This window comes from Lithobates pipiens, unplaced genomic scaffold (assembly GCF_037356315.1).
Source record: "Lithobates pipiens isolate NorthernLeopardFrog02 unplaced genomic scaffold, aLitPip1_a1.2 Scaffold_24, whole genome shotgun sequence".
Classification (NCBI taxonomy): Eukaryota; Metazoa; Chordata; class Amphibia; order Anura; family Ranidae; genus Lithobates; species Lithobates pipiens.
Genome location: NW_027507786.1, coordinates 18,121,934 through 18,135,231, shown reverse-complemented (window position 1 = coordinate 18,135,231; position 13,298 = coordinate 18,121,934). Strand labels below are relative to the sequence as shown.

Below are 13,298 nucleotides of genomic sequence, written 5' to 3'. Positions count from 1 at the left end.
TTTTTTTGCTTAGAATAAAAAGATCACGATTCTCGAGACGTAAAATCTTTCACATTATACAAAAAAAAAAAATTGGGCTAATCACTATTCCAAAAAAATTGCATTTGAAAGACCGCTGCGCAAATACAACGCGACGTAAAATATTGCAACAACCACCATTTTATTCTCTAGGGTGTCTACTAATATATATATATATAATGTTTGGGGGGTTCTAAGTAATTTTCTAGCATGAAAAAAAAAAAAAGATTTTAACTTGAAACCAACAAATGTCAGAAAAAGGTTTAGTGTTTAACCACTTAAGGACCGCCTCACGCCGATGTACGTTGGCAGAATGGCACGGCTGGGCACAATCACGTAGCTGTACGTGATTCTTTAAGTGCCCAGCTGTGGGCCGGGAGCGCGCCGCCAGCGGCGCGCTCCCGACCCGGTCCTGTGCTCCGTGACCGTGGCCGCGGGACCAGCGGACCCGATCGCCGCTGGTGTCCCGCGATCGGGTCACAGAGCTGAAGAACGAGGAGAGGTCTGTGTAAACAAACCTCTCCCATGTGCTTCCCTGTGTGGCTGTCACGATTGTCTCTTCCCTTTTATAGGGAAGGACGACCAGTGATGTCACATGCCAGGCCACGCCCCCTACTAGGGTTGCCACCTGTCCAGGATTCACCCGGACAGTTCGGGTTTGGAATCGTGCGTCCGGGTTTCAGACTGCCTGAAACCCGGACACATTATTTAGATTGACTATGGCTTCCCTGCAGCTTCCACCCCCACCCCACCCCCCAAACACTCCTACCCCTCTGTGTCTGCCCACACTCCAATCCCCGGCGCTGTGCCTCAGAAATGGAAAGTTGGGGCTGGAAATTTGAAGGTGCTGACTGCCAAGGAGTGAGTGAGTGAGTGAATACACTAAGGCAAGTCAGGGTTCTCAGAGCACCCTTTACATCAGAGTTCCCCTTTACACCAGAGGCCACAGTGTTCCCCCTTACATCAGAATCTTCTCCATACATCAGAGTTCTTAATGTTCCACCTTAAATCAGGGTTCCCAGAGCACCCCTTATGACAGAGTCCCCAGAGTTCTCCCTTACATCAGAGTCTGCAGAGTCCCCCCCTTACAGTGAAAGGGAACTCTGTGAGTTCAGATGTAAAAGAGGAACTCTGCGGACCCTGATGTAAAGGGGGACTCTTGTGATTAACTTCATATGATTAGAAATGTTATTTAATAGCAAAATATATGTATAGTTTATACTATTAAAAAAAATTGCTGCGTGGAGCTAAAGTGTTCGGGTTTGACTTAAAGCGGAGGTCCACCCTAAAATGGACCTTCCGCTCATCGGAACCCTCCCCCCCCTCCGGCGCCACAATTGGCACCTTTCAGGGGGGAGGGGGGTGCAATTACCTGGATAATCCAGGTAACTGCACCCACTTCCGGGATAGCTCTCTGCGGAAAGGGGCGTAGATTACGCCCCCTTCCGCAAGTGCCCCGCTGCCTGCTGGGAAACACACAGATCCCAGAGGCAGCGGGGGACCGTCCTTATTGCGCAGCGCAACTCGCGCATGCGCAGTAAGGAAACGGGAAATGAAGCTGAAAGGCTCCACTTCCTGATTCCCATACCCAAGATGGCGGTGAGAGATGATCTAGAGATCGGCTTCGGGTGCCGACATCGCGGGCGCGCTGGACAGGTAAGTGTCACTATTTTAAAAGTCAGCAGCTGCAGTATTTGTAGCTGCTGGCTTTTAAAAAAAAAAAAAAAAAACTTAAAGAAAAGGTGGCAACCCTACCCCCTACGATAAAAAAAAAACACCTAACGTCACACATAACACTACACTGCCCCTAGTGGTTAACTCCTTCACTGCCAGTGTCATTTACACAGGAATCAGCACATTTAAATAGCACTGATTGCTGTATAAATGACAATGGTCCCAAAAATGTGTCAAAAATGTGTCCCCCACAATGTCGCAGTCACAATAAAAATCGCTGATCGCCGCCATTACTAGTAAAAAAAAAATATATTAACAAAAATGCTATAAAACTATCCCCTATTTTGTAAACGCTATAACTTTTGTGCAAACCAATCAATAATCGCTAACTGCGATTTTTTTTTCTTTACCAAAAATATGTAGAAGAATACGTATCGGCCTAAACTGAGGAAAAAAAAATTTTATATATTTTTTGGGGATATTTATTATAGCAAAAAGTAAAAAATAATGCATTTTTTTCAAAATTGTTGCTCTATTTTTGTTTATAACGCAAAAAATAAAAACCGCAGGGGTGATCAAATACCACCAAAAGAAAGCTCTATTGATGGGGAAAAAAATGACGTCAATTTTGTTTGGGAGCCACGTCGCATGACCGCGCAATAGTCAGTTAAAGCGACGCAGCGCCGAATCGCAAAAAGGGGCCTTGGTCCTTTGGCTGCAAATTGGTCCGGGGCTGAAGTGGTTAAACTTTCCTCATTTACACACAGAAGTCTATTCCATTGACAAATTGTTACAATGTTTATACTTATTACTTAAGTTCCACTGCTAAAGAATGTTTTGATTCTTGGCAGATTGCCCGTTTTTTTTTAATTTTTTTTTTCTTCCTTCCTTTCTTTTGATGCCTGTGGTTTCAGAAGAGCAGAGAGAATTCTCTGCACAGATGGAATCATGAAACACGACCTCTGCGGGAAGTTTATTGGATGGAGACAAAGGTGAAGCGTCCTTCCACAAGTGGAGCGGCCACTGAGAATCCCTTGCAGTACAATCCGCCACACACTCAGCAGTTGATAAAAAGAAAAAAAAAAATCAACAAAAATAACCTAGATGGGCTTTTTTTTTTTTTTTTCACTATGTAGTCTCACACATCCAGCACCCACCCCTCCCCCGCCCACTCACAGAAACTTTAACCACTTGCTGACCGCCGTCTGCATTAAAGCATCCTGTCAGCCGGTGGTTACACCAGGATCACGGCTGTCACCGGCCCGAACCTGTCACAGGGGGGGCTTATTTGCCCCCCTTGTGATATCTAAAGTTAAATGCAAAAAAATAAATAAATAAAAAATATAATTATATATATAAAGCTCCCCCACCCCCTGTGCATATAGGGAAGTGAAACTGTGTGTATAGGTCTGTCATATATATGTAAATGGTGATTGCACCACAATATCACTGCAAGAGCAATAATTCTAAAACAGGGGTCTCCAAACTTTTGAACAAAGGGACAGTTTTCTGCCCTTCAAACTTTAGGGGGGGCCGGACTGTGGCCAGTGGGAGTAAACAGTGCCATAGACATGGTGGTCAGTGGGGGTAAAAAAATTACATTATTGGTGTCAGTGGGAGGAATAATGCCCCATCATTGGTATCAGTGGGAGGAATAATGCCCCATCATTGGTATCAGTGGGAGGAATAGTGCCCCATCATTGGTGTCAGTGGGATGAATAGTGCCCCATCATTGGTGTCACTGGGGGGAATAGTGCCCCATCATTGGTATCAGTGGGAGGAATAGTGCCCCATCATTGGTGTCACTGGGGGGAATAGTGCCCCATCATTGGTGTCACTGGGGGGAATAGTGCCCCATCATTGGTGTCAGTGGGAGGAATAGTGCCCCATCATTGGTGTCAGTGGGAGGAATAGTGCCCCATCATTGGTGTCAGTGGGAGGAATAGTGCCCCATCATTGGTGTCAGTGGGAGGAATAGTGCCCCATCATTGGTATCAGTGGGAGGAATAGTGCCCCATCATTGGTGTCAGTGGGGGGAATAGTGCCCCATCATTGGTATCAGTGGGAGGAATAGTGCCCCATCATTGGTGTCACTGGGGGGAATAGTGCCCCATCATTGGTGTCACTGGGGGGAATAGTGCCCCATCATTGGTGTCAGTGGGAGGAATAGTGCCCCATCATTGGTGTCAGTGGGAGGAATAGTGCCCCATCATTGGTGTCAGTGGGAGGAATAGTGCCCCATCATTGGTGTCAGTGGGATGAATAGTGCCCCATCATTGGTGTCACTGGGGGGAATAGTGCCCCATCATTGGTGTCAGTGGGAGGAATAGTGTCCCATCATTGGTGTCAGTGGAAGTGGATTTCATGATGATCTCTTTTAACTTTTAAAACATAATCGATGGAGAATTTTGGGCGGTTTGTCCCAATTTCACCGGAGTTTTCAGTTTTCAGTCTTGGCATATTTGGTATCTATTTGCTCGATGTAACCTCATCATTTTGTTGAGAAAAACACCCCCCTCGGGGTGATCTCTGTACATTACAAGGATGATAACGACCTTTGTTGCAGATTCCGACCTTTTGCTATTCTGAAGAAATCCCTGTGTGTGTGTCTGTGCCTCTGTACTGAGTGGGTCTAATGGGAGGGGCTTCATCATTAACTGTCCGGAGTGCAGCTGCAGAGCACTAATGAGGAAACCCGCTGGGCCTGCATCCCTTTAGACGGGTTTCTATTGGAAATATCTCACGAAAAATGACATTCATGTTGCAGGGGATGCCTGAAATGGGCCAATCACAGGAGCAGGAAATGATGTTTTTTGGGGAAGTGGGCGGGGCTCACTCTGTGTACAGAACAACCCCCATAGAGACATATTCCGGTTCATATATAGAAAATGACAGCGGCTGCAGATTGAAAAGGAAAGGGGAATTTTTTAATAACATTCGATCACAAGACGACTGATTGCATTTGATGAACGGCTGTGCAAATATGGTGAGACATGAAAAAAAAATGCAACAGCCACTATTTTATTCTCTGGGGCCTCTGCTTTCAGAATATATATATATAAAATACGCTTGGGAGTTCTAAGTCGGTTCTAAATACGATTTTTACATAAATGTGAAGGAAGTGATGAGTTTTGCTCATTCAGGTTGTCTGCCAAGCCGCAGGAACCTTCTGGGACTTACCTCCAACTTGTGTGTCCACCACCCTTTCTTGTGTCCCCCCCCATCAAATCCCTGTCCTTGGTTCGGTCTAAGTTGGACCATCCCCATCCCTCAGGTTTAGCCAATGGCTGCTCAGCCAGGGAGATCTACACTGTGGGATCACAGGAGTCACCTGTTCTCCACTGACCAATAGTGTTCCTCAAGTCTCCACTGGGAGAGTTAATGGAAACCACTACTCACCAGCAGAGTCTCCTCTACTCCAGTGACTATGCCTAGGCTGAGATGATGTCATCAGTCTGCCACAGGCCGGAGGAAGCATTTCCTCAGTCTCCCCTCCTCCAGTGACTTTGCCTGGGCTGAGATGATGCCATCGGTCTGCCGCAGGCGGGAGGGAGCATTTCCTCAGTCTTCCCTCCCCCATTGACTTTGCCTAGGCTGAGATGATGTCATCGGTCTGCCGCAGGCGGGAGGAAACATTTCCTCAGTCTCCCCTCACCCAGTGACTTTGTCTAGGCTGAGATGATGCCATCGGTCTGCCGCAGGCGGGAGGGAGCATTTCCTCAGTCTTCCCTCCCCCATTGACTTTGCCTAGGCTGAGATGATGTCATCGGTCTGCCGCAGGCGGGAGGAAACATTTCCTCAGTCTCCCCTCACCCAGTGACTTTGCAAAGGTTGAGATGATGTCATCAGTCTGCCGCAGGCAGGAGGAAACATTTCCTCAGTTCCCCCTCCTCCGGTGACTTTGCCTAGGCTGTGATGATGTCATCAGTCTGCTGCAGGCAGGAGGAAGCATTTCCTCAGTCTCCCCTCCCCCCCAGTGATCAGATTACGACTTTGTAATTTGCAGCAGGTCACGAGGTGAGAGGCAGGGGCTGGGGGTGGATCAGACATTTGTGAGCTCAGCCAAGAACTGCACAGGCACCAGGACTTCCATGACTGTCATGTCTGAGGCCAGGAAGTGGAGGGTGACCTCGGATGATGCCTGAGCAAAGATGGCGCTGTCCAAAAGAAGATGAAGGCGTGGTCATGGGGGGCGACCCCAGTGGGAGGAAATAGCGGGCACATTATTGGATATTTCACACGGGTCCCATACACATAAAGATAACGATTGGATGTCTCTTCTCAGATGGAGTATTTCCTGAAGAAGCTGGCGGAGGCGATGGGCAGCGGATGGCAGCAAGCTCTGTTTGAAGATTATAAAATCGGCCTCCACAATAAGCCGAGCGGTCTGTCCGTCTGGGAGCTCATCGATCTGATTGGAAGCGGGCAGTTCAGTAAAGGAACCGACTTCACCACCGTCTCCATGGCCATCAACGAGGTCTTCAGTGAGCTTGTGCTGGATGTACTGAAACAGGTAAGAAGACCCCTTCACTGTACAATCTCCTCCGTACAATCCCCACCGTACAATCCCCTCCGTACAATTCCCTCCGTACAATCCCCTCCACTGTACAATCCCCTCCGTACAATCCCCTCCGTACAATCCCCTCCGTACAATCCCCTCCGTACAATCCCCTCCGTACAATCTCCTCCGTACAATCCCCTCTGTACAATCTCCTCCGTACAATCTCCTCCGTACAATTCCCTCCGTACAATCCCCTCCGTACAATTCCCTCCGTACAATCCCCTCCACTGTACAATCCCCTCCGTACAATCCCCTCCGTACAATCCCCTCCGTACAATCCCCTCCGTACAATCTCCTCCGTACAATCTCCTCCGTACAATCTCCACCGTACAATCCCCTCCGTACAATCCCCTCCGTACAATCCCCTCCACTGTACAATCCCCTCCGTACAATCCCCTCCGTACAATCCCCTCCGTACAATCTCCTCCGTACAATCCCCTCTGTACAATCTCCTCCGTACAATCTCCTCCGTACAATTCCCTCCGTACAATCCCCTCCGTACAATTCCCTCCGTACAATCCCCTCCACTGTACAATCCCCTCCGTACAATCCCCTCCGTACAATCTCCTCCGTACAATCTCCTCCGTACAATCTCCTCCGTACAATCCCCTCCGTACAATCCCCTCCGTACAATCCCCACCGTACAATCCCCCCCGTACAATCCCCTCCGTACAATCCCCTCTGTAAAATCCCCTGCGTACAATCTCCTCCGTACAATCCCCTCCGTACAATCCCCCCCCGTACAATCTCCCCCGTACAATCCCCTCCGTACAATCTCCTCCATACAATCTCCTCCGTACAATCCCCTCCGTACAATCTCCTCCGTACAATCTCCTCCGTACAATCTCCACCGTACAATCTCCCCTGTACAATCTCCTCCGTACAATCTCCTCCGTACAATCTCCACCGTACAATCTCCACCGTACAATCTCCCCCGTACAATCCCCTCTGTACAATCTCCTCCGTACAATCTCCACCATACAATCTCCCCCGTACAATCCCCTCTGTACAATCTCCTCTGTACAATCTCCTCTGTACAATCTCCTCTGTACAATCCCCTCTGTACAATCCCCTCTGTACAATCCCCTCTGTACAATCTCCTCCGTACAATCTCCACCGTACAATCTCCCCCGTACAATCCCTTCTGTACAATCTCCTCTGTACAATCTCCTCTGTACAATCTCCTCTGTACAATCCCCTCTGTACAATCCCCTCTGTACAATCCCCTCTGTACAATCTCCACCGTACAATCCCCTCCGTACAATCCCCTCCGTAAAATACCCTCCGTACAATCTCCTCCGTACAATCCCCTCCGTACAATACCCTCCGTACAATCTCCTCCATACAATCCCCTCCGTACAATCTTCTCCGTACAATCTCCTCCATACAATCCCCTCCGTACAATCCCCTCCGTACAATCTTCTCCGTACAATCTCCTCCATACAATCTCCTCCGTACAATCTCCCCCCGTACAATTCCCTCCGTACAATTCCCTCCGTACAATCCCCTCCATACAATCCCCACCGTACAATCTCCCCCGTACAATCCCCACCGTACAATCCCCTCCGTACAATCTCCACCGTACAATCCCCTCCGTACAATCACCCCCGTACAATCCCCTCCGTACAATCTCCACCGTACAATCCCCTCCGTACAATCCCCTCCGTAAAATCCCCTCCGTACAATCTCCTCCGTACAATCCCCTCCGTACAATCCCCCCTGTACAATCTCCTCCGTACAATCCCCTCCGTACAATCCCCTCTGTACAATCTCCTCCGCACAATCTCCTCCGTACAATCTCCTCCGTACAATCTCCTTCGTACAATCTCCTCCGTACAATCTCCTCCGTACAATCTCCTCCGTACAATCCCCTCCGTACAATCTCCTCCGTACAATCCCCTCCGTACAATCCCCACCGTACAATCCCCCCCGTACAATCCCCTCCGTACAATCCCCTCTGTAAAATCCCCTCCGTACAATCTCCTCCGTACAATCCCCTCCGTACAATCCCCCCCGTACAATCTCCTCCATACAATCTCCTCCGTACAATCTCCACCGTACAATCTCCCCTGTACAATCTCCTCCGTACAATCTCCTCCGTACAATCTCCACCGTACAATCTCCCCCGTACAATCCCCTCTGTACAATCTCCACCGTACAATCTCCCCCGTACAATCCCCTCTGTACAATCTCCTCCGTACAATCTCCACCGTACAATCTCCCCCGTACAATCCCCTCTGTACAATCTCCTCTGTACAATCTCCTCTGTACAATCCCCTCTGTACAATCCCCTCTGTACAATCTCCTCCGTACAATCTCCACCGTACAATCCCCTCCGTACAATCTCCCCCGTACAATCTCCTCCGTACAATCTCCTCCGTACAATCTCCCCCGTACAATCCCCTCTGTACAATCTCCTCTGTACAATCTCCTCTGTACAATCTCCTCTGTACAATCCCCTCTGTACAATCCCCTCCGTACAATCTCCACCGTACAATCTCCCCCGTACAATCCCCTCTGTACAATCTCCTCCGTACAATCTCCACCGTACAATCTCCCCCGTACAATCCCCTCTGTACAATCTCCTCTGTACAATCTCCTCTGTACAATCCCCTCTGTACAATCCCCTCTGTACAATCTCCTCCGTACAATCTCCACCGTACAATCCCCTCCGTACAATCTCCCCCGTACAATCTCCTCCGTACAATCTCCTCCGTACAATCTCCCCCGTACAATCCCCTCTGTACAATCTCCTCTGTACAATCTCCTCTGTACAATCCCCTCTGTACAATCCCCTCTGTACAATCCCCTCTGTACAATCTCCACCGTACAATCCCCTCCGTACAATCCCCTCCGTACAATCCCCTCCGTACAATACCCTCCGTACAATCTCCTCCGTACAATCCCCTCCGTACAATCTGCTCCGTACAATCTCCTCCGTACAATCTCCTCCATACAATCTCCTCCGTACAATCCCCTCCGTACAATCCCCTCCGTACTATCCCCTCCGTACAATCTCCTCTGTACAATCTCCTCTGTACAATCTCTCCCGTACAATCTCCTCTGTACAATCTCCTCTGTACAATCTCCTCTGTACAATCTCCTCTGTACAATCTCCTCTGTACAATCTCCTCTGTACAATCTCTCCCGTACAATCTGCTCCGTACAATCTCCTCCGTACAATCTCCTCCATACAATCTCCTCCGTACAATCCCCTCCGTACAATCCCCTCCGTACTATCCCCTCCGTACAATCTCCTCTGTACAATCTCCTCTGTACAATCTCTCCCGTACAATCTCCTCTGTACAATCTCCTCTGTACAATCTCCTCTGTACAATCTCCTCTGTACAATCTCCCCTGTACAATCTCCTCCGTACAATCTCCTCTGTACAATCTCTCCCGTACAATCTCCTCCGTGCGTAAATTCCGATTTTCAAATTTTAGAATTTCTGAAATATTTAGAATTTTCCAATTTCTGAATATTTGGAAAAATTTGGAAATTCGCAAATTCGGATATCCCCCCAATTAACGAATTTGTCAAAATTCTTTAAAAAATGAATTTGGAACTAAACGAATTGCACATGTCTAACAAATATCTCTGCAGTGGTGCTCTGTTCCTAATATATATATATATAAATAATAATAATAATCCTTTGCAATCCAATCCTGAGCATTTTCCTCTTTTCCATTTTACTGGAAATAAAAAGAACTCGTTGCAGTTTTGTGTCCCCAATGCAGAGATTTCCCGTCACTTCCTGTCTCCATAGCAGGGAAATCTCCCCAGCTGGGGGACAGAGTGCAAATTAAAGATTATAATGACGGGAGGTTTTGTATATCAATTTGTATTTTGTATTTATTTTTGGAAAATAAAAAGGTTGCAGAATTCCTGAATCCGGCTTCTCCAGGCGGCAACTTTGTCACAAATACATTTTCACCATCATTTTCATTTTATTTTTGGCGCTTTGGCGCCCTCTTATGGTCAGTTCAGAAAATTACATTGATTAAAAAATGTTATAGAATCTTAAATAGAATGAAGGCGCAAAAACTTCTCTTTGTGTTTATTGGTGTCATAAATTGATTTTATTTTTTAGGCGATACACACATCAGAAAACATAAAACAATAAAAAAAAAAATGCACCTTTTTCTTCTTTTGATCAGTTTTGGTTTAAAAACCATCATTGATGTGGATGAGGAGATTGTATGGAGATTGTATGGAGATTGTATGGAGATTGTATGGAGTTGTATGGAGATTGTATGGAGTTGTATGGAGATTGTATGGAGATTGTATGGAGATTGTATGGAGTTGTATGGAGATTGTATGGAGATTGTATGGAGATTGTATGGAGATTGTATGGAGATGTATGGAGATTGTATGGAGATTGTATGGAGATGTATGGAGATTGTATGGAGATTGTATGGAGATTGTATGGAGATTGTATGGAGTTGTATGGAGATTGTATGGAGTTGTATGGAGATTGTATGGAGATTGTATGGAGATTGTATGGAGTTGTATGGAGATTGTATGGAGTTGTATGGAGATTGTATGGAGATTGTATGGAGTTGTATAGAGATTGTATGGAGTTGTATGGAGATTGTATGGAGTTGTATGGAGATTGTATGGAGATTGTATGGAGTTGTATGGAGATTGTATGGAGATTGTATGGAGTTGTATGGAGATTGTATGGAGATTGTATGGAGTTGTATAGAGATTGTATGGAGTTGTATGGAGATTGTATGGAGATTGTATGGAGTTGTATGGAGATTGTATGGAGATTGTATGGAGATTGTATGGAGTTGTATAGAGATTGTATGGAGATTGTATGGAGTTGTATGGAGATTGTATGGAGATTGTATGGAGATTGTATGGAGATTGTATGGAGATTGTATGGAGTTGTATGGAGATTGTATGGAGATTGTATGGAGTTGTATGGAGATTGTATGGAGTTGTATGGAGATTGTATGGAGATGTATGGAGATTGTATGGAGATTGTATGGAGATTGTATGGAGTTGTATGGAGATTGTATGGAGATGTATGGAGATTGTATGGAGATTGTATGGAGATTGTATGGAGATTGTATGGAGATGTATGGAGTTGTATGGAGTTGTATGGAGATTGTATGGAGTTGTATAGAGATTGTATGGAGTTGTATGGAGATTGTATGGAGTTGTATGGAGATTGTATGGAGATGTATAGAGATTGTATGCAGTTGTATGGAGATTGTATGGAGATTGTATGGAGATTGTATGGAGTTGTATGGAGATTGTATGGAGATGTATGGAGATTGTATGGAGATGTATAGAGATTGTATGCAGTTGTATGGAGATTGTATGGAGATTGTATGGAGTTGTATGGAGATTGTATGGAGATGTATGGAGATTGTATGGAGTTGTATAGAGATTGTATGCAGTTGTATGGAGATTGTATGGAGATTGTATGGAGTTGTATGGAGATTGTATGGAGATTGTATGGAGATTGTATGGAGATTGTATGGAGTTGTATGGAGTTGTATGGAGATTGTATGGAGATTGTATGGAGATTGTATGGAGTTGTATAGAGATTGTATGCAGTTGTATGGAGATTGTATGGAGATTGTATGGAGTTGTATGGAGATTGTATGGAGATTGTATGGAGATTGTATGGAGTTGTATGGAGTTGTATGGAGATTGTATGGAGATTGTATGGAGTTGTATGGAGTTGTATAGAGATTGTATGCAGTTGTATGGAGATTGTATGGAGATTGTATGGAGTTGTATGGAGATTGTATGGAGATTGTATGGAGATTGTATGGAGATTGTATGGAGATGTATGGAGTTGTATGGAGTTGTATAGAGATTGTATGGAGATTGTATGGAGATTGTATGGAGATGTATGGAGATTGTATGGAGATTGTATAGAGATTGTATGCAGTTGTATGGAGATTGTATGGAGATTGTATGGAGATGTATGGAGATTGTATGGAGTTGTATAGAGATTGTATGGAGATTGTATGGAGATTGTATGGAGATGTATGGAGATTGTATGGAGTTGTATGGAGATGTATGGAGATTGTATGGAGATGTATGGAGATTGTATGGAGATTGTATGGAGATTGTATGGAGATTGTATGGAGATTGTATGGAGTTGTATGGAGATTGTATGGAGTTGTATGGAGATTGTATGGAGATTGTATGGAGATTGTATGGAGATTGTATGGAGTTGTATGGAGTTGTATGGAGATTGTATGGAGATGTATGGAGATTGTATGGAGTTGTATGGAGATTGTATGGAGATTGTATGGAGATTGTATGGAGTTGTATGGAGATTGTATGGAGATTGTATGGAGATTGTATGGAGATTGTATGGAGTTGTATGGAGTTGTATGGAGATTGTATGGAGATTGTATGGAGTTGTATGGAGATTGTATGGAGATGTATGGAGTTGTATGGAGATTGTATGGAGATTGTATGGAGATTGTATGGAGTTGTATGGAGATTGTATGGAGTTGTATGGAGATTGTATGGAGATGTATGGAGTTGTATGGAGATTGTATGGAGATTGTATGGAGATTGTATGGAGTTGTATGGAGATTGTATGGAGATGTATGGAGATTGTATGGAGTTGTATGGAGATTGTATGGAGATTGTATGGAGATTGTATGGAGTTGTATGGAGATTGTATGGAGATTGTATGGAGATTGTATGGAGTTGTATGGAGTTGTATGGAGATTGTATGGAGATGTATGGAGATTGTATGGAGTTGTATGGAGATTGTATGGAGATTGTATGGAGATTGTATGGAGATTGTATGGAGATTGTATGGAGTTGTATGGAGTTGTATGGAGATTGTATGGAGATTGTATGGAGTTGTATGGAGATTGTATGGAGATGTATGGAGTTGTATGGAGATTGTATGGAGATTGTATGGAGATTGTATGGAGTTGTATGGAGATTGTATGGAGTTGTATGGAGATTGTATGGAGATGTATGGAGTTGTATGGAGATTGTATGGAGATTGTATGGAGATTGTATGGAGTTGTATGGAGATTGTATGGAGTTGTATGGAGA

At 45.4% G+C, this 13,298-nt stretch overlaps 1 protein-coding gene across 1 annotated transcript in view; it reads left to right on the top strand.

Moving 5' to 3' along the window:
- Positions 1–13,298, top strand: part of SWAP70 (switching B cell complex subunit SWAP70) — a 129,571-nt gene that overhangs the window by 95,701 nt on the left and 20,572 nt on the right. Inside the window, exon 4 of the mRNA XM_077453637.1 lies at positions 5,978–6,205. Coding sequence (XP_077309763.1) covers positions 5,978–6,205 — 228 coding nt within the window. The remainder of the gene's footprint in view (positions 1–5,977; positions 6,206–13,298) is intronic.